General features: G+C 34.9%; 2 protein-coding genes across 2 annotated transcripts; both read left to right on the top strand.

Annotated features, from left to right (window-relative positions):
• The first annotated feature begins 4,281 nt into the window (after positions 1 to 4,281).
• Positions 4,282 to 5,279, top strand: DEFB113 (defensin beta 113). The gene is made up of 2 exons (XM_036318425.1): positions 4,282 to 4,339; positions 5,047 to 5,279. Exons 1-2 carry the CDS (start codon positions 4,282 to 4,284, stop codon positions 5,277 to 5,279), a joined length of 291 nt encoding a protein of 96 aa, XP_036174318.1.
• Positions 5,280 to 9,729: 4,450 nt separating this feature from the next.
• Positions 9,730 to 15,914, top strand: DEFB114 (defensin beta 114). Its single transcript, XM_036317369.1, has 2 exons — positions 9,730 to 9,787; positions 15,769 to 15,914. The coding sequence occupies exons 1-2, from the start codon at positions 9,730 to 9,732 to the stop codon at positions 15,912 to 15,914; spliced, it is 204 nt and encodes a 67-aa protein (XP_036173262.1).
• The last annotated feature ends 8,369 nt before the right edge of the window (positions 15,915 to 24,283 follow it).

The raw sequence follows: 24,283 nt of genomic DNA on the forward strand, positions 1-24,283 counted from the left end.
GCTGCTTTATTTTTACTGATAATATCTCTTCCTTAATACATATTCTTTTAAAGTATTTTCCTTTGCATATTATAGGGAAACAACATTGAAGAGATCTGTATCTTTTCCTAATTGATTTTTTCTCCCCTTCTGAATTGCTACTCACCTCAGAGACTAGAAGAGAGAGAATAAGTGAAGAGTTTCATTTTCCTCACAATTGTGTAACCAAAACCCATGTTTAAATTCCAGCCCTTTATCCCAACTTTCGCCACAACAAAAGCATACATTGGTAATTGGTGAAAGAATAACTGTTATTACAATGCTGCACCTATACTAGTAATCTATTGTTAGCACCACGTTCTTGGAGATACTCCTCTTCATATGATGACATGGTGAGAGGACAACACAGATGCAGTAAATGTGATGTACTCCAGGGCCCCGGTCCTCACAGTGGTCCCCAGGTGATTCACATGCACATCAGAGTTCAAGAAACAATGTTTTAGCAACACATCAGAGCTGCATCCATCTACTAATCAATGTGGTTCTTTTCCCTCCCTCCCTCTTCCTCTTTTCTTCTCCTCCTTTCCTTTCTCAAACATTTATATTCATCTCTCAACTAACCTGAAATTTCCTCTGTGGGAGTTTCTGCTTTAATTTTTTGGGCATTAGATGGCAACATTATTGGGAGATGCAGAATGTCTCCTAAAGTGCACATGTCTCATGAGTTAAAAGAAACACTCTGCTGTAAACTCCCATATGGCACAGTAGGCATATTATCTGATTGTTCCTTAAGAAAGCACAGAGAGTCCAACCCAAGGCTGACAGGAAGCAGGGAGGAGAGGACACACATATCAATGAGTCATAACATCAGGAACAGGCTCTCCTCATTTGGGGTCAGACCTGAGACGTAGGAGTTTAGGCTGGTTCAGTGTAAGAACTAGCAAAACCACGGGGAGAGTAAACAACAAGGAGGACAATCGATAGGCAGCTCAGAGAGACGCCTTAGCTAAGTTACTACCTGTCCCCTCAGAGGCCACTGTAGTAGTCTCTGAAATTACTTCCCTCCAGGACTCTGATCTTTCTACTCGCTTCCAAGCCGTCCTACCAGGAGCCAAAGGGAATTCATAAACTCTTAAATAGCTCCCATCAAACATATAATCAAATCCACCACTTCACCATGACATATAAAGCCCAAAGAGATGGAGCCCCTGCCGCACCCTGACCTCCCTCTACCACTGCGTCAGCTCACGGGCCTAGTCTTTGTTCCTTACACACATTATTGTTCAAGACAGCCATTCTAGGTGATTTGGGTATTTAGTAATAATAGTGGTTAAGAATGTGGGCTCTGACAATAGACCACATTCAATTCCAGTTTTACCACTTAGCAGCTACCTGGTTGACTTCAGGAAAATTACTTCAATTTCTGTGTGTCAGTTTCCTCCTACGTGAAATGGGGCTCAACATTATACTTACCTCCTAGGGCTTTCATGAGGTTTAAATGTGTAAGTTACATAAGAGCCTTTCACATAATAAGTATTAAATAGGTGTTTTTAAGGTGCAACAGATTAGGCATAGGGAGAGGCTGAGCCTCTCAGACTCATGGTTTCTAAAAATCCTATATAATAAGAAAGGAATATGCTAATTAGCCATTGCGCTATAATGCGGAGAGCTACAGGAGGGGGCAGGGCAGCAAGCTATGAGGCAAGGGAAGGGAAGGGAAGGGGGAACTACAGGAGGGCGGCAACGACCTACTGGTGCATGGATTTGTGCACAAGGCTACTAGTATAAATATATATATGAACCATCAGTAACTATTGGCGTTTGCATGAGAGCTTTTCATAACTGAAAGAAGTAAAAATTTTTGCAGAAGATTCAGCCATGGACATCTAGGTAATTTTTGTTTTCTCAGTAACTATATCTTCATTAAAATTTTTTTATTATTCTTATCAATTTCAAAATATCCAAAAGTACCAATTAATCTGTCATAGGTAGGTAATGGATTCTTTAAAAATATTTCTTTAATTTTTTAAAATATATTTTCATTGATTTCAGAGAGAAGGAGAGGGAGAGAGAGGTAGAAACATCAACAATGAGAGAAAAACATTGATTGGCTGCCTCCTGCGTGCCCCCCTCCTGGGGATCAAGCCTGCAACCCTGGCATGTGCCCTGACCAAGAACCGAACCTTGAGCTCCTGGTTCTGGTTCATAGGTCGATGTTCAACCACTGAGCCACACCAGGTAGGCTTATAATGGAGTCTTAATCTTTACATGTAAAGCTTTGCAGTCATTAGTAATTGAAATATACACATTTTTTGAGGGTTGGGGCATGAAATAATGCCTGGTGTGTGGTAGAGAAGAGCTAAGAATGGAAATGCATCCTGGGTTTTGCAAGTCAAACAGATCATAATATTGTTTTAGGCTCTTGTTTCTGGAATGTGAAGGCTAAGACCCAGTGCCAGAGCAACAAACCAAGATTTTATGCAGAAAAGTGGTTAAAAGAATCAAGTTTTTATTGAAAATTCTTGTAAGGGAACAGCATTACATTTGATATTTTCTTTTGGCCTTCTCTCTCCTTAGAATCTGATATCACTAGTCCCAATTTCACATTTAAGCTAAGAAGGAAAAGCCTTGTAATTAACAAGAGTTTAGATGATATTCCAACTTGATAGGAGTGGCTTATTTTAATTCCTTTAACACTTTAAAAGTATTTTAATTGATTTTTTAGAGAGAAAGGAAAAAAGAGAGAGAGATAGAAACATTGATGAGAAACATCACTAGCTGTTCCCAGCACACCCCCTAGAGGGATCCAGTCTGCAACTTGGGTATGTGCCGTGACTGGGAACTGAACCAGTGACCTCTTGGTGCATCGGACGATGCTCAACCAACTGAACCACATTGGCTGGGAAGGAGTGGCTTATTTTAAACAGCTGAAATGGACACAATTAAATGAAGCAAAATGGACAATTTTGCCCTACATCACCTTCTTATCCATGACGTCACCATAAATGTGCCCAGCTTTTTACTTTTCTATTTTATTTTTCATACTTGCTGTTTTGCTCTGCAAATGTAAATAGGTCTTATTAAATGTCCAGCAGATTTTTCATGGTTTGGCTATAAATATACAGACAACTTTTGGATAAGGAACGAAGCAGAGAAGTAACAAAAAGATAGACTATTGCTTTTAAAACTCAGACTATAGAATATCCTTATAATTTGTTTGTCCCCAACGACAGAGGGAGTTAGAACATAAATTATTAACTTGTAAAGATACATCTTTTTGGATTTTTCACACTCAGCCTAATTGTTTATGTCTATATGTCAATCACATATCAATAATTTTTCATAAATGTCTACTTATTCCTTACCATAAACTGAATCTTGAGGCTCAGCTAGTAAATATGTATCCCAAATATATAGCTACTAAACAGAAGAACCATAGCTCAAGTTTCGTTTTCTGCATCTAAATCCAGTGTTCTTTCAGGTTTTAGCACACTGCTTTCCCCTAAGAATGAGGTAATTCTATAACTGATTCATTTCATGGTATGTAAGGAATTATACTGATTATTCTTACAGCATAACTATGATAATTTTTAATATAGCAGTACTAAAACTATGTTCTAGAAATAGGCTTTATTTGTAGAAAAATTAAATTTCAGTAACAATGTCTGGCTCAGGCCATGAGTAGAGAGAATAACATCGCCTGATAAACACCCATTACTCAGTTGTGAGTGAAGAAGGAGAAGGTTTAGCATATGGACTCTGGCATCACATTACATTAGAGCCCATCCCAGCTCTACCAATCACTACATAGAGGATTTAAGGCAATTATATAATTCCTCTATGCCACAATTACCTCAACTGAAAAATTAAAAAAAAATTCCTATGTTATAGAAATTGTCATGAGGATTAAACTAGTTAACATATGTAAAGTGCTTAGAACACTGCCTGGCCCATAATATATGCTTGAAAAAACATGTGGTCAAAAATGTTAACGATGCTGATTGTGCGCTTTTAGTTAAAGAATTTAGAAAGGCTTTAACCCCGCTCTGCTTGCAAATTGAAAATGAGTTCACATTTGTCTCATTGAGGTCAGAACAGAAGCAAATCCTGTAAACTGCCTGTTGCTATTTCACAATAGTTACCTGAGTTTGTGTTCAATCTTGAAAGGTGACATTAATCAGAATATTAATTACCCCGAGGAGGCTATAAAAACAAGAGTTCATCTTTCTTTTACCAAAGAATAGCACACCTCTCAGATATTTTGAGCTCTGCCTCAACTTCACTGTAGTAACTTTATCAGCAATGAAGATACTTGGTATTTTCCTGACCTTTGTCTTCACTGTGTCTTGTGGTCCATCAGGTAATGATTATTAATATAGAAAAAGAGGGAAGGGCAAAATTTTTGTTATAACTGCTTTGCTCTAAAAAAATAAAACAAATAAATGATTGTTAGGAAACTGCATATACGTTTGTAATAAAGTTCACTGTATTTTGCATGGGAGAAGGAAAGAGTGAAACTGATAGTTGATAATATAATCGGGGGGGGGGGGTTGTCCTCCCAAGATATATAATTAAACCTGTTTGCTGTGTTCTTTGATGAGACTATGATTCCTATGTCTTTCCCACTGCCTTCTCTTTTTAAACACAATATAATGCACTGATACTGATTGTAGCTTTCTATAATTATCTAGCCCCGCAATTTGTACTGGGGAGAAGGATGTTGGAGGTAGATGGCTCTTTAGAGCATAAAACATGCAGACTATTTTTTCCACATCCTTTTTTCTCTTGAGGAAGTATGCACAGATTAGATATTTAAGGCTATTCTATTTACAAAAAAAAATTGCTAGTGGCAAAAGAAAAATTGTTAGATAATAAGAATTTATACCAATTTACTGGGGATAAAATCACAAATTTTAATACAGTTGCATGGGCATAATTTCAGAAATGAAATTTTTTAACTCTATACTTTAAACAACTTTATTTACTTATCTATTTATCATCTGTCTGTCCATCTATCCATTCAAGTAGATCAAACTTGGATTTGTGACCATGGCTACTTTTTCTTAGCTTCACAGAAGAAAACAAGAGAAAAAACAAGAGAAATTACAGAGAGAAAAACAGAATGTTACCTTGTCCGTGGTGCTTGCAAGACTTCATGCAACACCTGGGAATACATATATAATTACTGCAATAATGAGCCCTGCTGTGTTGTACGGGAATATATAAGGCCAGCCACTGAACCCAGCACTACTACAGCTTATACCTCTGATTCTACTACACCACACAACGCTACTTTGTAACAATATTGTTATTAATAAAGAACTTTGTACTCTCTTTAAATCTATTTTCCCATGGGTGTCCTCTGACCTCTTGGATTGCACAATGATAGCATGGCAAATAATTTGGCAGTTCTCCTCCATGCACTTTTCAAATACCCTCCTCCTTAATATGTCCCTTCATATTTGTTTATTTGCCCTGACAGTAGGCTAATTATTTTCATATGATTGTTTAGGTTATCAACCATCAATCGTGGTTTATGCCACCTTTCCATATTTTTAGTAAAAATGTGCATGGGTTTTGGACACAAAGTCATATACATCCCAATCACATAACAGGATAATATTGATAATGTGAGAAAGAATTAATTAAACAAAGCTCAACAAGGAGTAAAATGTGATAAGAAAAAAAAGGAAGTTAAAACATTTTAAAGGTATTTTTTTATGATAAAAAAGTAAGAAAATTCAGAATAATACAGAAATGTCCAAAAATAAAAAGAAAAGTCATTTCTAATTCTACCATCCAGAATTTTTATCATAATCAACTCTGAATATAGGCAACCAATCTAAGGGTCTTCTCTCCTGGTCCTTAAGAAATTTATTTAATTCCTTCATCTTATAATTCAGTATTTGATGCTTCTGTTCTTGAATCTGTATTCAATGAACTCATTGTGTTTCCAGCTTTTCACATTCCACATTAATTCTGTTATAATATTGAATTAATGTTAATATAAAATTTCTTATGAATTATAAAGATTTCCTTCAGTAAATGCTTGATATTCAGAATTTAAAATCTCCAGTGAGTGTTTTGTTGTTGTTGTTGTTTTTTACCTATAGCTATTGCATAGATCTGGATAATATAAAACTTAGGACCAAATTACAATTTAGAGGAAATGAAAAAAAGTTTAGTGCTTTGGGGGAGAGGGGTGTAAGAGGAAAGAATAATTCCCAATTTAGTTTTCTTACTTGAAAAACATTACTGAACAATGTAATCATTCTTAGAAAATATCACAAAAGGTGCAGATTTGAAAGACACAATAAAATAAAATAAAATAAAATAAAATAAAATAAAATAAAATTCATTAAATATAAAATGAACAAACAAAAAACAATCAACAAAAAAAGCTGGTTCTTTTAAAAGGTTAAAAAAAAATGTTTTTTAGAAATCTCCAAACAGATGGCTAAAAAAATAATCAGAGAAAGCACAAGCGACCGATATCAGGAATGGAATAAGAGAAAGTACAGATGCAACAGATACTACAAGAACAAGAAGAGAATATAATAAACAATACTTGATCAGTACTTTGGTTAATTATTATAAAAAGACCAAAATCCACAAATGATGTAAACTACCAAGATTCACTCAGGAAAACAATTTACAACTTGAATAATTTTATATCTTTATTTTAAAATATTATATGTTTACAAATCTTCCCACATAGAAAATACCAGGTATTGATTGCTACACTATTGAATTCTTTCAAATATCTATATATATAAAAAAGGCTAATATGCTAAGTGTCTGACCAATCAGTCAACCATTTGGTCCACCACTCAACCAGTCACTATGATGCACACTGACCACCAGGGGGCAGACACTCTGACCAGTAGGTTAGCTTGCTGCTGGGGTCAAGGCAATTGGGACTGGGTGAGATTGGCTGGACACGCCCTAGAGCCAACCTCCCTCCTGTGGTCCCTCCCTGGCCTCTAAAATATTTCTTCTAATTAATTTCCTTTCAATGTGCACGAATCCATGCACCAGGTCTATAGTTTAAAAATAAAAGCATACACATTATACATAAATACTTCTGTACAATATAATGAGAGACTATTTCCCAAGTCATATCAGTAAAATAAGTCAGATGGAGAAAGCAAAATAGCATGTGACTTCACTGTATATAAAATCTAAAAAACAAAGTACATTAACAAACAAAACAGAAACAAACTCGTAGATATAGAGAACAAACTGATGATTGCCAGGTGGGAGGGGGTTGAAGGACTGGGGGGGAAAGGTGAAGGGATTAAGAAGTAGAAATTGGTAGTGACAAAGTAGGCATGGATATGTAAAGTACAGCATAAGGAATATAGTCAATAATACTGTAATAACTATGTATGGTATCAGGGGGTACTAGACTTATCATGGGATCACTTCCTAAGTTATGTAAATTTCTAAGCACAATGCTGTACAGCTGAAACTAATATAATAGTGAATGTCAACTGTAATTTAAAAATTTTAAAAATGTTTTAAAAACAACATTTGAAGGCAACAAGATGGACTATATACTGAATCCAAAGAATTTAAAAATTAAGATAATACAACTAATAATTGAATTTAGCAAGGTTGCTGATGCAAGACTGTGGCAACCATGCCAAATGAGAGCACAGAGGCCTTGTTAGTCACACACCAGGGTGTTCAAGGAGGTTTTGGCATGAGCCTCAATGGGATGTCAAGGACTCTGAGCCTGAGAATCATAATCAGGCTAAGATACCATGAGCAGGTGCAAGAACACATTTGTCTAAAAGAAATCCCAAGAGAGTAAGCAAGCATATAAACAAATAAGAAAAGACTTTATCAGAAAAAAAAGTATAAAAAAAGAAAATTTTCCTGATTTGAAGAAAGATACAAAGCTCACCTATGCCAGGCATAACTTATAAAAAAGAAATTCAGACCAGGAAACGTATGACTCCTAATATTCAGGATATGAAACATAAAGAGAATATCCTAAAAGTGCCTGAAGAGAAACATATCAAACCCTTTAAAGGGAGCTTGCCTAGCATTAAGTTTCTCATCATGATGCTAGAAGTTAGTGGAGCAATAATTTCAAATGATTTTACACCTAGAACTTACATCCAAACAATCAAATATGTGGGCACAATAAAAATGTTTTCCAGGAAGGAAATGCCACTTTAAAAAAATCTTTTCTGAGAACAAGAAAAAGAAGGGGGGGGGGAGGGGACGGGGGTGGGGGTGGGGGAGGAAAAAACAAACAATCAAAAATACCCGAGATCTAGATAACAGTAGATCTTTGCAGGAAGGCAGGTTCAGAAAAATCTTAGAATGAAATAGGAGTGGGAATAGCCTATGATACTAAGAGAAGCAAAATAATAAGGAATGACTATTATTTATATTGTTGCCCATTATTATAAGAAAACAACAGGGAAAAAATACTTTTCAAAAATATCATTATCAAAAATAAAACAATTAAAACTAAAAGACTTGAAAACATTTGAGAAAAAAAAAGAGAAGGAAACAATATTAAAAGAAAATAATAATAATAAAATAATAGAATAATACACTTGAGTTTGAAACCAAGAACATTTGTCTTTGACTAGCACAGTGTTGTCATATGAGACATTAAAAGGCAATATAGTTTATACTGCTTATTGTATTACAATCTTTAAATATCAAGTATGAATGTTTCAATTCTGGTTATACAGAGAGTGCAAATATCCTAGGCAAGATGAAAGCAAGTATGAAGCAAGAAGTGAATGAGAAGTGGAAAGTGGGGAGGAATTTTGGAGTGAATGGCAAGGGGAATAATATCTTCATTTTAAATAGAGACGTACTTAAAAGTTTGATGATAAGTTAGAGAAATCTTCAAAAATTAATATAACTTGCAGCAAATATTTAAGAACAGCACAGTAGAGAGTGTAAGTGATCTAAATCTGCATTTTTCATATTGAAAACCAAAAGACATACTCTGTGGTTGCCAAGCAAAAACAAAATATAAGCTAAATTCTCATTCATATGTTCATAGTAACCAGAAACTTGAAAATAGGGAAATTGAGATGGGAAATTATTTCTATTCATTACAAGTATTTTTCCCCCAATAATTATTGTGTGCATATATTACTATGATAAAATTTAAAATAAATGAAGATTAATTGGGCTTTTCTAGGTTAAAAAGCAGAGCTCCATAAATATTCAAGTTCCATCTGAAAAAAAAAATAAGGCTTAATATCTAGACTTTGGTCAATGAGTAATTTGGAGAAATTGACTACATAAGTAAGGATTTAGATGAATGGACATACTGGTAAATTTACACACCAAATTAGTAACTAGAATATATTTTGAAAAGTAGCTATAAGTTTAACTGACATGGTAATGTTCAGTTGTTTTGCATCTAAAACGATAAGTAAATATTTCTCTTAAACCCATTTTATGCAAGACCCTTTGTGTTGATGTTTTATTGATCACCATTGAGAGAAAGATGTCATATTTACAGCCGTTTCTACATAGAGATTTCTCTCTAAAGATTGCAAGTTAATTGCAAGTGTTTTCAATTTGGGTAATTCTGCCCACTGGCCTAGTCAGTGGAGCAGAGATAAGTGCACAAAAAAATAAAACAATTTCCGGATAAAGAGAAACTTTCTTTCATTCAAAACTATAAATAGTAAATGTCTCTTACCTTTTAGAAAGAGCTCTGGTATCTAGAGTTTGTTACCAAATCTTTCAGGAGCTTCTTTCTTCAGAATGAAGATCTATTATTACCTCCTCCATTTTCTGTGTTTTGTGAGCTTCATCCTACCAGGTAAAAGGTGCTTTGGTGTGTTCATATGTAGCATTCAGATTCTAGCTGGAAATACTAGATTATGAATTAGAAAAATGCAGGTTCTTAACACAATCTTTTCAATGAAAAACATCTTTTGATTATGTTGAACCTTGGTTTTCTCATTTGGAACAGTGTTATATAAATGTACTTTAATTATTTGATTTTGAAAATTAATATGCAGATAAAATGAGATGATCTTTTGCCTTACAAAGACCTTAATTTCTTTAGATATTCAAATTATTAAGAAAATACTAATTTATTAAATTTATTTTTGAGATTCAGAAGTAAAGTCTTCATAATAAATTTGCCACAGGGAAGATGAATGGACTGAGAACAACAGTATATATCTTTTGGAATATCAGTAATAGAGTATAAGATGATTTAGGATATAGCCTCAGAATATGTTGGACAATAAGGTACAATAGGAATAAAGTAAAGAAATAATTTCTCAAAAAACCTTGTTGAATTAGTTAATGCATATAGTAATATAGCAATGGTTTTGTCAATCAATCAAAAATAAGTTATAGAAAAATATATTGTAATGAAGCCTTTGGTGATGATTATATGATAATATGATATTCTCAATAGCTATAGCCTCTAGGCAACAGTTCTCAACCTGTGGGTCGAGACCCCTTTGGGGGTCAAACGACCCTTTCACATGGGGTCGCCTAAGACCGTCGGAAAACACATATATAATTACATATTGTTTTTGTGATTAATCACTATGCTTTAAGTATGCTCAATTTGTAACAATGAAAATACATCCTGCATATCAGATATTTAATTACGATTCATAACAGTAGCAAAATTACAGTTATGGAGTAGCAACAAAAATAATTTTATGGTTGGGGGTCACCACAACATGAGGAGCTGTATTAATGGGTCATGGCATTAGGAAGGTTGAGAACCACTGCTCTAAGGCAATACAAACATAACAATGGAGATGTAAATGTACATCTGGAGGTGTCCTAATTTGGCCCTAGAGTTGAAAATTCAAGAGATACATTATGTATTAGAAAAAGAACTGAATTCAAACTTAGAAGATCTACTACTAGCTGCCTACTTAATAGCTTGTGAAACCTGCCACTCAGATTTTAAATGAATTGTCAATGTCCATAACAAAAGAGAGAGAGAGAGAGAGAAGAGAATACAGAGTATAAGGAGAATCAATAATAACCACAATTTTAAAAATAAAACATCTAATATAAAATACTGTGCATGTTAATTACACTCACCTCAAACTGCAGTTAAGATTTAGCAAAACAATGTATTGGAAAGTAGCCCAACAAACTGCAAATGAGACTATCAACTTAGATAGTATTATTGTTATCACAGTCATTGCTATTATTAATAATGAAAGGGACCTGATTAAGTGAGGAACTCAAATCTGACTAGGGAAGGTGTTGGGGCCCATGGTGCTAGTGTGTCAAGCGATCAATAACCCTCTAACCTAGAGTGCCTAGTGATCTCCTGAGCAAAATGCTAGACACTGAGAAAACAGAAATAAAAGCCAGTAATGCTTTGGGCATACTTATAAGCTCCTTAAAAGAATCAAGTAAATTAATGGATTTGCTTTATTTCAAAGGTTTATATAAGTGTGCTTTAAGTAGTAGGGATGGTGAAATTATGGCAATTGTGGAGGTTTGGGAAAATGTCCCAAATTTTCTGATGAAAAGCTTTAAAATTGGGAATAAGACACTTGTATTTAGAACTTGGAAAGTGAAGGAAAAAAATAAAAGAAGTAAATATTAGTGTCCAGTATGTGCCAAACACTATGTTATAACTTTTCATGTAGACATCTCATTGGACCTTCTAGATAACATTCTCAAGTGACTGCTATTGCCTCTTTTTTTAGAAGAGAAAAATGACATCCCAGGGGATAATTTTTCAAGGTCACACCTAGATGACTGTGTGTGATATGTTTAATACGAATTCAAGCTTTTCAGATCCCAGCATATTTGTTCTTTCTTCTTCATCATACTTTCTATAAAAGGCACTGAGATTAAAGAAAAGACTGACTAAATAATTTGGTCAAAGGCAGCGAGGTCACGTGGGAAGAGAGCTGCACGTCAGAGTATCAGGTCTGTACCATCAAACTGTTTTTCCTCAGTATTGCAGAAACCTATAAGATAAGAAACTAAAACATGACCACAAGCTTCCCTTTACCTTTTGATCATTCAAACAGATATAAGTTATAATGCCTACTGGAATGGATAGAATGCTCCTATTTGGTCTAGAGCAAGTTGTTCTAGAACAATTTATAACATCATGACCTTTACATGATGGTACTAATTGATATAAAATTTCTTCAGTACTAGAGATCCAGTTACCCAGTCAAAGGATAAGAGACAAGTATAACCTTTGACAAATTCATGATGATGCCTCAGGAATAGGAAAAAAAAAAAAAAAAAAAAGGCTTAATTCTAAGATAAGAATAAGAGGTGGATAAGAGATGGGAAACTGAATGTGACATTTAATTCTCAGTTATCATCCAACTTTAAGACATATCCAAGTCAAGAAAATTGACAAATAATTCCAAATAGAGGGAATAGAATTATGTTATTTAAATTTTCCCAAAGTAAATTATTTCTTACATTCAGGTTGCAGCTTGGAACATCATTTATTAAACATATAGAGATTACGTTATCAAAATGGTATTACTAATAATTCTTTATCTATGTAAACATATTCATTTTAATAGAATTCTATCTTAAAAATTGCCACTCAACTTTCAATTTTCACATTACTCTGTAGTTACAAAATAATTAAGGCTCCTAGACACACCTAGATCTACTGTAAGCAGCATCTAATTTGAGCTAATATTCAGACACCTATTGAGTACTTTTCATGTCTCACTGTCCAACTTTTTCATTGTAGAGACCATAGATTAAATATTTAAAGTGTGGATTCTGTACTTGGAACAATGTAAGATTAAATCCTGAATTAAGCATGTATTAGTTTTGCAAACTTGGGCAAATTATTTGGTCAATTAAAGCCTCATATTTTTATTTTAACAACATCTAACTCAAAGTTTTATAATAGTTAAATGAGATATTTATGCAAAATATTTACAATACTTGACATATAGGTTTTCAACAAATGAAAACTATTTTCATTAGTATTTGTTTTTTGAGCTAGACTATCAGGTTCTATTTCTACTCAAGGACAAAACTCATACAACATTTTTTTGCCTTGTTCATGTTCTTTTTGCATAATTATGATGAATGCAATGAAAAAAAATTAAGAAAATGGAGAGAAATTTTATGTCCATTAATAGGAAGACAATATTTTCAAGAGGTTGATTTTTCTTATCTTTATCTATAAATTCAATGCAACCTCTAAAAACAGTAGTAATTTCTTTGGTGGATATTGACAAACTTACTCTACAATTTATATGGAGAGGCAAAAGACACAGAATAGCAAACTCATTATGAATGAAGAACAGCCCTGGCTATGTGGCTCAGGGGATAGAGTGTCAGCCCATGTTGTTCAGTGAATAGAGTATCTTGGTGGTAGGTGACCTCGACCTACCTAGGTTGCAGGTTCAATCCCCAGCCCAGTCAGGGTATGTGTGGGAAGCAACCAATTAATGTGTCTCTCTCAGACCAATGTTTCTCTCTCTCTCTCTCTCTTCCTCTCTCTCTCTCTCTTTCTCTCCTTCTCTCCCCGCTTCCTTTCACTATCTCTAAAAATAAATATCCTCTGGTAAGGAATAACAAAAAATAAAATAAAATAAATAAATACAATGGTAAGAAAAAAAAAGAGAGAAGAACAAATTTGGGGTACTGATATTACCTTATTATACTTAACTTATTATAAAGCTACAGTCATCAAGACAGTGTGGTATTGATAAAAGAATAAACAAATAGATCACTGGAACAGGTTAGAGAAATCAGAAATAGACCCTCATAAATATATTCAACTGATCTTTGACAAAAGAGCAAAGGTAATACAGTGTATGAAAGGCAGTCTCTTCAACAAGTGAAGTTAAAACAAGTAGACATCCACATGCAAAAAAAAAAAAATCTAGACACAGACATTGTATTCTTCACCAAAAAATGACTCAAAATCAATTATAGCCCTAAATGTAAAATGCAAAACTCTAAAACTCCTGTATGATAACAGAAGAAACTTAGATGTCCTTGGATATAGCAGTGGCTTTCTAGGTACAACACCAAAGGCATAAATCATGAAAGAAAAAATTAATAAATTGGACTTCATAAAAATTAAAAACTTCTGCTCTGCAAAAGACAGTGACAAGATGATGAAATGACAATTACAAACTGGGAGAAATAGTTGCAATAGACACATGATAAAGGACTATCATTCAAAATATATAAAAGACTCTTAAAATTCAACAATAAGAAAATGGAAAACCCACTTTTAAAAAAATGGACCAAAATTCTTGAAAGTCACCTCACAAACAAGTTATACAAATGGTAAATAAGCATATAAAAGGATGATCCACATATATGTCATCAGGAAAATGCAAATTAAGACCACAGTAAGACATCATTTCACACCTATGACCGTGGCCAAAATCCAGAATACTGATAACACCAAATGATGCTGAGGCTATGGAGCAACAGGAATTCTCATGCACTGCTGGTGGAATGGCAAAATGGTACAGCCAATGTGGAATGCAGTTTGGTAGCTTCTTACAAAATTAACTGTTACCATATGATCCAGCAATTGTGCTTCTTGGTATTTACCCCAAAGAGTTGAAAACTTATGTCTGGACAAAAACCTACAAATGGCTGTTTACAGAAGCTTTATTTATAGTTTCCAAAACTTAGAAGCATCTAAGATGTCCTTTAGTAGGTGAATGGATAAATAATATTCCATCTAGACAATGGAATATTATTCATTGTCAAAAAGAAAGGAGTTAAGAAGCCATGAAAGACACATGGAAACCTTAAATGCATATAACTAAGTGAGAAAAATCCAATCTGAAAAGGCTATGTACTGTATTATTCCAACTACATGACATTTTAGAGAAGGCAAAACTATGAAGGTAATTTTAAAAAGTCAATGATTGCCAGAGTGTTAGGGGGAGAGAAGAAGTAGAGCCCAGAGATTTTTAGAGAAGCACAAGTACTCTGTATTAGATATATAATCAATTTGCCTGAAAGCATAGAATGTAAACTATGAACTTTGGATAATTATAACCTGTGAATGTAGGTTCATCCTTGGTACCTGGGTAAAAAAAAAAAAAAAGTGTGATGTTGGTGAATAATGTTGATAATGGGGAAAGCTATGTATGTGTGGATGTAGGGGCTATATAGGGAATCTCTGCATCTTCCTCTCATATTTTTGTAAACCTAAAACTATTCTAAAAAAGAAAATCTTTAAAAAATAAAAAACATAAAAGAGCTATTATTAATTAATGAACAATGAAAACATATACTAATAACATAATAAGCAAACTATGTGAACAATTAAATAGAGAAATAAATGAGAAAAAACTGTTCAAAACAGAAACCAAAGGCATAAAAATTAAAATTGCAATTTATTTTGGGGCAAAAGTTACATACATTGTTAGTGATAATATATAAGTAAAAAACTCCGAACTCTCTCTCTTTTACAGCTATCTCAATATGTGTCATGTAAATATTAAAATATGCAATGCCAATTTGTTTATCACAATGCTAAAATGTTAAAACTTTCAGTATGACCTAGTTGAAAGATTGAATAAATTCTCTTGTAATTAATTTCAAGGGAGTGTATTTTGAAGCTCTAAAACATCTTTAATCTTTGTTAAGAAGAGTAATATATGACAAAATTTAATTATGTGTTAATTAAAACAAATTTCAACCTTATGGGGATATGTAATATTTTAATGTCTTATTTTTTGATATTTTCCAAATTTGTTACAATGTACACATAGTATTTTTGGTAATCAGAAATAATATATTTGAAATAAGAGATCAGTAATTTCGGTTATTCTTCTTTTACTATAGCTACTTGTACCTTGGTGGATCCTGAGAAGTGTTCAAAATCTTTTGGTTTCTGTAGGAGACGCTGTTTTAAAACAGAAAAGCAAATTGATATATGTTTGTCACCAAGTAAGATTTGCTGCTTTGAGAGGGATTTTGAAGATGATTAATCTGGAAAGGAAGATGGACCTCTAACCAAAGAAATCATGTGTTCACCAATGCAGAGAGAGATAGAAACATAAGTAAATAAACACATAAACCAATGTTGATATCTTCCTTTGTAGGCACTATTTATGTCTTCAATGAAATGAGATAGCATCTTTTTTATTGTGTCTACACTAGAGGTTTTGGTAGAGGCATATTATGGATAACATGTTTGCTTCAATTTAGGACCACTTTTGACATGTTATGGTTCAACTAAACTTAAACAATTAAACATTTCCCAACTTAACTATGATCTCATTAGAAATTTGATTCATAAAAATTAACAACCATAGGCTTATCAATTATCTAGCTGTCATCAACATGTTAGTGATGTTAAATGACAGGACACCTAAGTAATGTTATGAATACATAAGTAACAGCAGAGCATAGAGATACCCATTGGCCTTTCCTCTCTTCTCTCAAGTTTCTGCTCATTCAAAAAGGCATGCTAATTGAACACTATCTGATTCTAGTATTATTAATCTGGGTTTAAATACAATCTGAACTTTGGCTAAAGAATTTAGACTCAAAATATTAGCTCAGAATTTTCTTAATTAGTTCTGGATAGCATAGGAAATGCATAAGGTCTGTTATTTCAGCCTCAATATAAGCAATAGACAACCTAAATAGCTCTGTAATGCTGAAGTTAGGGAAGAAACATGGAGACTGAAATTTTTCCAGCTAAAAACAAGGGCTGAAACAACCCTTTATTAATAGTCTACCAGCTTCCCAAAAATATTTGTTAATTATCATGTCCTTTTAAACTATCTGAACTACTGGTCCAAGATTATTGCTTCCCCCCCGCCCCCCCAATTAGAAATCTGGTGAAACTAGTGGGAATTTCCAACTTAAACAGCTTGTAACTGGTCAGGCATCATTTTTAGCCACCAGGAATTTAGATGATGTGTATCTTTAAAAAATGTTTAATTCATGTAGAATGTACAAGTTAGAGGCAAGGAGGATAACCCAAACCTACACAATCACAAATCAGATACCATGAGGATTAAATTTAAGTGTTTCTGAAGAGAATAAAGAAAAAGCTCTAGGGGCAAGGAACAAGTTAAAAAAGTTAAGTGCAATAACACATAAGGCAAAAATAATTCAAACTTTACATTAAAACTGTGAAAAAAGAGATTTTGGATAGTGGTGATGGCACCATAGTAGTTTAAAATAGAGCAACTAAATGGTGAAGTGAAAATTCATGAAAAAATTTACAACAAACTAGGTGACAAGATATGAGGACTTACATTATCATATAGATAGGAAGAGAGAAAAAAATCAAGAGCTTAATGGCCTTTGTGGAATCTATATCTGTGTGGGAGAAGTTCGATGAAGAAAAGCAACCTTTTGATGGTTCTGAGAATGGAAGATCCCCAGAGTGCCAACAACATTCACAGGAAGGATAGCATGCCAGTTTGATTCCAGCAGCTATAACTGGGAGGAATTTTCCAGTCTAATGGTGGGTAAGTGAAGCAATAACAGGCAATGACTGCCAGGGCTGGAGAAATCTATTCCTCTGAACTGAAACTGACAAGACAGGACTTATATTAGAAAAACAAAACAAACAAACAAGAACAACAAAACTCCTGGGAGTGTGTGTGTGTGTGTGTGTGGGAGTGGGGGTGGGAGGGTGGGGAAGAAGTGTCCAGGACTAGGAAAATCGCAAAGGGAAACTGAATTTTTGCCCATGCCCACTGTCAGTGGCAGATCCATGTCCAGAATGAGCATTTCTCAATATCCCAATTTAGGGTGTCAATGACTGACAAAGAATGATGTAAAAAATACACAGTCCTACAGCTCTAACCGAGGTATTGGCTGCATCATGTACTTGCTCATTATATTATATTTCATTGTGTTGTGACATTTGTAGATGCTCCTTCCACAATTAGCTTTCAAGTAAATTATAAGCATTAGGAAATATTAGATCATTTTCCTTTAGCTCTCCTCAAATCTATAATAGGCTATAACCATAATAGATATTAATCAATAAATGTGAGAAATTAATAAAACATGTATTCAAGATATTATGTCTAAAATAGACAACATTTTTTATTTGAAATTTTATGGTTTTGGATTCATTTTAATGTTGAGCTGTAAAACTCAGAGATTTCTGGAAGAAGGCATTACTAGTATCAATATTAGAGGATTTACTATTGACTTAGCATTTTCTTAACTCCTGGACAAGTCACTAAACTAGTTGTCAGTTTGCTCATTTAAAAATAGTCATACAAATATATTATCATTAAATAAGTACAAAATAAGCTATGAACCTGCTGGAAGCCGGTCCATCCTTGCTGCTTGACACAGTCACTGCAGGAAAGAAACATCTGCACAGCATATGTTTCAAGGGACCTGGCGTATATAGCATACTGTTCTTAATATGTTTGCTCCCCTTAGTGCTATCTGTTTTAACCAAGGTCACCTCTTCGAGAAAGGTTGTTTCCCCAGGTAGGGATTTTCCCCTGAAGTTAGGGATGGGATAAAATCCCTTAACTAAGTGCCAGGCGGGTAGTTAATCACTTTAACTACAAACAATCACGCTTAAGCTACATAATCTTTACTCCCTGGAATGGAGATAAGAAACGCCCTAACCTTTGCAATAGAAATTGACAGGATTAAAATCAACTGGTATAAATACAGATGTAACAAGACAATAAACACCAGAACTTGGCTAGAGATCCTGGCTAGGCTGCTGATCAACTGAACGCTGTCTCCGTCCACACCTTTGGGGACCCCTGGACCTGCTGGGGCAGGACCCCAGCATGCACCTATATTATTTCAGTCCTCCAAATGGGAATTTTAATCTTTATCTATATACCTCCCAACTTTTTAAGATGGTCCTTATATGCACATCATACACAACATTACAATTTTTTTCTTAGTTTCTATCATTCTGATACAACAAGATGACTTCCCGTGCATGGTAGTAAGAGTGGGTATGATGAAAATTAATTAAATTTTTGATTCATTTTGAAAGTAGAGACAAAGGAATTGCTGGGGACAGAATGTAAGAATGTGACTTGCAACCTTGCAAGCCAAGGGTGATCTTAGTTGTGGTTTTTTTGTTGTTGTTGTTCAGGTAATTGTAAAAATAGAGTTGCCATTAAATGAGTAGAGAAACTGTGGGAAGTATAAGTTTAGCAAGAGTGTGCATGTCAGGAGTTCAGTTTGGGCATGTTAGGTTAGATATTTAATAGGAAATGTCAAATAGGCAGTTGGATATTTGTCTAAAGTTTAAACGAAAGGCTTCAGGATGGTGATTAAAAGCTTAGAATTGCCAATGTCTAGATGTCATTTAAAGTCATGAGATTGACCTGAGATCTCATGGGAATGAGTACAGATAAAATTTCCGAAATTAAATCCTATATTTTTGGTGTAGCAAAATTCAAAGATTGATGAGATGAGAAACCAATATAAAAGACTAATATGAAGTAACCAGAAAGTTAGGAGACAACTAAGTAATGTGATATCCTGAAACTCCACTTAAAAGCATGAATCTATTATTGATAATAAGCCAAGTAAAAGAAAGACAATAAAATGACCAATAAATTAGTATTTGAAAGTGTTAGAAGACCATTACTAGAACAATTTCAGCGGGGTGAAAGAGGCAAAAACCCTGTTCATGAGAAATTGAGAGGATGGAAATTTAATAAAAAATATAGAAAACTATTTTGAAGAGGTTGGCAATAAATGGAACAAAAGAATTGATGTAGTAGCTTGAGGTCAAAATGATGTTGAGAAAATTTTTTTCAACACTTATAACTGGAAAATTTAAAACATTAAAAGATTTGTGGAGAAGAGAAAATAGATCATTAACTAGGCAAAAAGTTTGGATCCAAATAAAAAACGAAGATGTCATCCTTTGCTGGACTCATGGGATCTCAGAGAATTCATCCAGAGCATAGAATTGAGGTAAGTCCCACTGGTAAAACTGGGGAACAGTGATTTTGGAAGTTGATAAAGTTTTCTAATGATTGCCAAAATCTCTCAGCAACATAGAAAGCCAGGTCTTGAGCTAAAACTTAGAAAATGGGAGAAGGTTCTGGTAGCTTCAGAGGTGAGGAGAGAGTATAAAATAATTTTGTAAAAGAAAAGTGTGACAGGAACCAGGAAATGTAATATGACTGCCAGAGAGCACTAATTAATTACTGGCAGTAAATTTATTGTGAAAATAGTCAGTGTGTTTTTGTTCTCTCATCATGTGGGAGTACAGACATGGTGTAAACTGAAAAAGGACTTGTTCATTAGATCTGGAAGTCGGTCACTGATTGTTGGATCTCTTGACTCAGCAGAAATAAAAAAAAAATATATTGATACTAGAGGCCCAGTGCATGAAAATTTGTGCCCTTGGGAAGGGGGGTCCCTCAGCCCGGCCTGCACCTTCTTGCAGTACAGGACCCCTCAGGGGATGCTCACCTGCCAGCTTAGGCCCACTCCCTGGGGGAGTGGGCCTAAGCTGGCAGTCAGACATCCCTCTGGCAGCCCAGGGCATCCACAGTCGGACATCCTTAGCACTGCCACCACTGCTGCTGCACTCGCAGCCATTAGCCTGGCTTGTGGCTGAGAGGAGCTCCCCCTGTAGGAGCACACTGACCACCAGAGGGAAGCTCCTGCATTGAGTTTCTGCCCCTTGGTGGTCAGTGCGCATCATAGTGACCAGTCGTTCCCAGTTGTTCTGCCCTTAGGGTCAATTTGCATATTACCCTTTTATTATATAGGATTGGGATATAAGTATCTGGAAAGGGTTCTCTAATGAAGTACAGCTGTAGATATTCAGCTATAATAACTATAGAAATTAATCATTTAATCTTTTGCTAATTTATCACTCCATTCATTCAAACATTGTTAAGTACCTAGTATGTACTTTAGTATACAAAATACTGGTGAGTTGTCTCCTTGCTGTATCCTCACAAGGCCTTTTCTCTGTGCATGCACATCTCTGGTGTCCCTTTTTCTTTTATAATAACACAAGTCCTGTTGGATTAGGGCTCCCCATTTTTACCTCATTTAAATTTATTTAACTCTTTAAAGGCCCAATCTCCAAATAGAGTCATATTGAGAGTTTGAGCTTGAACAGAAGAAATTTAGAGGACCACAAATCAGTGCATAATAAAAATGATAAAATATGGAAAGCAAATAAGTTCCATGAAATGAGGATATAATTTTCTAAAGGAATAAAGTTTAAGCTATGCACTAAAGATGGAGCTGCAATACAAAATGTCCCATTCCTGATGCAAAATTAGGGGGCAGTTCCCAACACCATCTTCAATTATGACACCAATTGTAAGTTCAGGCACCCCAAGACCACCTACAGTTTTTATTATTCTCTAGGAGGATTCACTGAACACACTGAAAGCTGTTATATTCATAATTATGATTTATTAGGGTGACAAATATAGCTTAAAATCAGCCAATAGAAGAGGTAAATGGGACAGAGTCCAGGAAAGGTTCCAGTATGGAGATTCCAGTTATTTTTCTCAATGCAGTCAGGAACGTTGTTACTTTCCTTCAATAGCAATGCATGACGATATGTATGGAGTATTGCCAACAAGGAAGGTTTACCTGAGTTCTAGTGACCAGGGATTTTATTGGGGGTTCATCAAATAGGTATAGTTGACTTTCCACCTGGCTGATCTGTCCCCAGCTCATCTGATGTTTGAGTTTATACTACATTACCCAAAGCCCTCAACTGAAATCATAGTCTTAGGCTGTCCTGTGTAACTCAAGATGCCATGTGAAACTAGACACTGCTCTCAGGCATGACATTCTAAAGGGTTAGAAGAGCTAGAACACAGGCAAGGCTTCTCTTAAAGCATTGTTAAGTTCTTTACCACACAACCTCTAAAGCATCGATGAGTTCCAAATTTCTTATTTTACACTAAGGAAACTGAGGAACAGAGAGTTATGAAACAGTACAGCCTGGTTGTGATAAAATTTGACAAAGAATCAAAGATCTTGAACCATTCTTCTGTACTTTTCTTTTATCACAACTTTATCTTTCTAAAGTAATAAGAAGGCACATTTAAAAGAAGGAATATACCAAGAAGAACCAGGCCAAGCTAACAAATTATAATGATCATGGACAGATGCATATTTAAAAGAGAGATAAAAAATTACATAGATTTATTACACAGTTCCTTCAAATAGCTTCAAACTGATAATAAACTGTATTTATTGGGTTCATTGAGGTTTTTAAAAATTATTGATGAATGGAAGGCGGTGAAAATAAGTGCCATTATGATTCATTGTGAGGCCATGAAAATGAGAACTTAAAATGTCAAGAAAACATGACACTACTAAAGGAATACAATAATTTCTCAGTACCTGACTCCAAAGACACAAAGATTAGTAGTTTACCTGGTAAAAAATTTCAAATCGCTGTTTTAAAAACACTCAGTTGACTACAAAAAACACAGAATGATGATTCAACAAAATCAGAGAGTAATACGTGAACAGTTTAATAGAGAAGGAATAATCAAAAGAACCAGACAAATCGTGGAGCTGAAAAAATACAATGACTTAAATGAAAATGCAATAGAGAGCATCATCAACAACATAATGAATCAAATATAAAAAACTGTTGGGGTCCAGCCCCAGCAGGTCCAGGGGTTCCCAAAGGTGTGGATGGAGTCGGCAAAGAAGGAATGACATGGAGACAGTGTTCAGTTGATCAGCATAGCCAGGTTCTCTCTTTATTCTCTTGTAACATCTGGTTTCATACTATTTGATCCTATAAGCATGCCTCTAAAGTCACATCATGGTATGTTTTGGGTCCTCCCTTAACCTTCTACAGTTCCTTGTTTCATGTCCATAGTTTCTTATCTGACCTTTGCCAAAAATCCTGTCTCTATCTAATTCTGTTGATTTTAATCTTGTCTAGGTTAATCTCTGTGTTCCATTATAAGGGCTATTCCAAAGTCACTATTCTACTGCTCTACTGATAAGCTACAAGGAAGTAACTGAAGGAGATTATCTTACCCAGTAAAGGTTATGTCTTCCCAGCCCCACTGGCTGCTTGTCTTCCTTGGGACTGCCCTGTGTCAGTGGGTCTCTAGGGGTATAGGCTTTGGTGCTTTCCCTGGGGATGTGGACCCAACAAGTCCCAAATTTATTGCCAACAGTCTTAGTACAAGTTCTTCATAAGTCCTTTCTAGGGAAAGTGGCCCTGGCTAGCACACATAGCGCTAAGAAGGGGAGCAAACGTATTAAGAACAGGTGCCTTGAAACATATACTGTGCAGATGTTTCTTCCCTGCAGTGACTGTGTCAAGCAACAAGGATGGACCGGCCTCTGGCACGAAATATTCTATGATGTAGAAAACAGGGCCTTTAAAATTATCCAGCTTTAAACTGTCCAAGGGACTCAGAAGAATTCTAGGAAGGTACTCAAAAGTACAAAGGTGGTGAGGGAGTACCCTGTATTACTCTTTAAAGAACAACAGCAAAAAAATATGTAAAATAATTATGAAAAAAATCAAAGTTATATTCACTTATATTTTCCTAATTCCCAGTGAATTAAATATTTTGGATAAGTATATTAAACTTTTGTATTTCTTCCCTCATGACTTTCTTTTTCATTACTATCTCAATTTTCTTTAGGACTTTGTATTTTAAAAATAATTTTGTTATATATATATATATATCTGTATATATATATATATATATATATATATATATATATATAAAATAAAAGAGAAAGATGCTAATTAACCATACCTTCGCTACACCCAAGCCACGCCCACCAGCCAATCAGAGCGATTATATGCAAATTAAACCAACCAATATGGCAGCCCACAGCCATGGAGCTGGATCAAGCAGGAGGCTTGGTTGCCATGGCGATGGAGGAAGCCAAGTTTCCCACCTGCTCTGGCCGGCTTTTGCCTCCGCAAAAGGCAACAAAGTTTATAAGAGCTAAATAAATCCCAGATACCTGCTTCCAGCCAGCCTCCAATGGGAGCTTGGGTAGCTGGGGGCTGTGGCCAGCCTGTAAAGAGCCAGCAGCCCCTCACCCAGACTGGCCAGGGACCCCAGCAGGATCCTTCACCCTGAAGGTGTGTGGCCAGCCTGAAAATGACTCTCAGCCCCTCACCTAGGCTGGCCAGTCACCCCAGCGGGGACATCATTGATGTTTCTATCTCTATATCACTTCTCTCTCTGAAAGCACTAAAAACATATTTTTTTAAAAATCCCAGTACAAAAAAAAATAAATAAAAATAAAATAAATAAAGAAATAAATAAATCCCAGTACTATGGAATTTCTTAGACAACTAGTTATAAAAAATCAAAATAACCCACTGGGGATGTCATAAGCCCTTTACATTCTCATGTTAAAGAAA

This window comes from Myotis myotis, unplaced genomic scaffold (assembly GCF_014108235.1).
Source record: "Myotis myotis isolate mMyoMyo1 unplaced genomic scaffold, mMyoMyo1.p scaffold_m19_p_7, whole genome shotgun sequence".
In the NCBI taxonomy this organism is placed as follows: Eukaryota; Metazoa; Chordata; class Mammalia; order Chiroptera; family Vespertilionidae; genus Myotis; species Myotis myotis.

Excerpts from the sequence above, each read along its gene's own strand:
- DEFB113 (XM_036318425.1), top strand. The coding sequence starts at position 4,282 with ATGAAGATACTTGGTATTTTCCTGACCTTTGTCTTCACTGTGTCTTGT. Across the intron at positions 4,340-5,046 it reads TGTGTCTTGTGGTCCATCAG|CTTCACAGAAGAAAACAAGA; the intron begins GTAATGATTATT and ends ACTTTTTCTTAG.
- DEFB114 (XM_036317369.1), top strand. The coding sequence starts at position 9,730 with ATGAAGATCTATTATTACCTCCTCCATTTTCTGTGTTTTGTGAGCTTC. Across the intron at positions 9,788-15,768 it reads TGTGAGCTTCATCCTACCAG|CTACTTGTACCTTGGTGGAT; the intron begins GTAAAAGGTGCT and ends CTTTTACTATAG.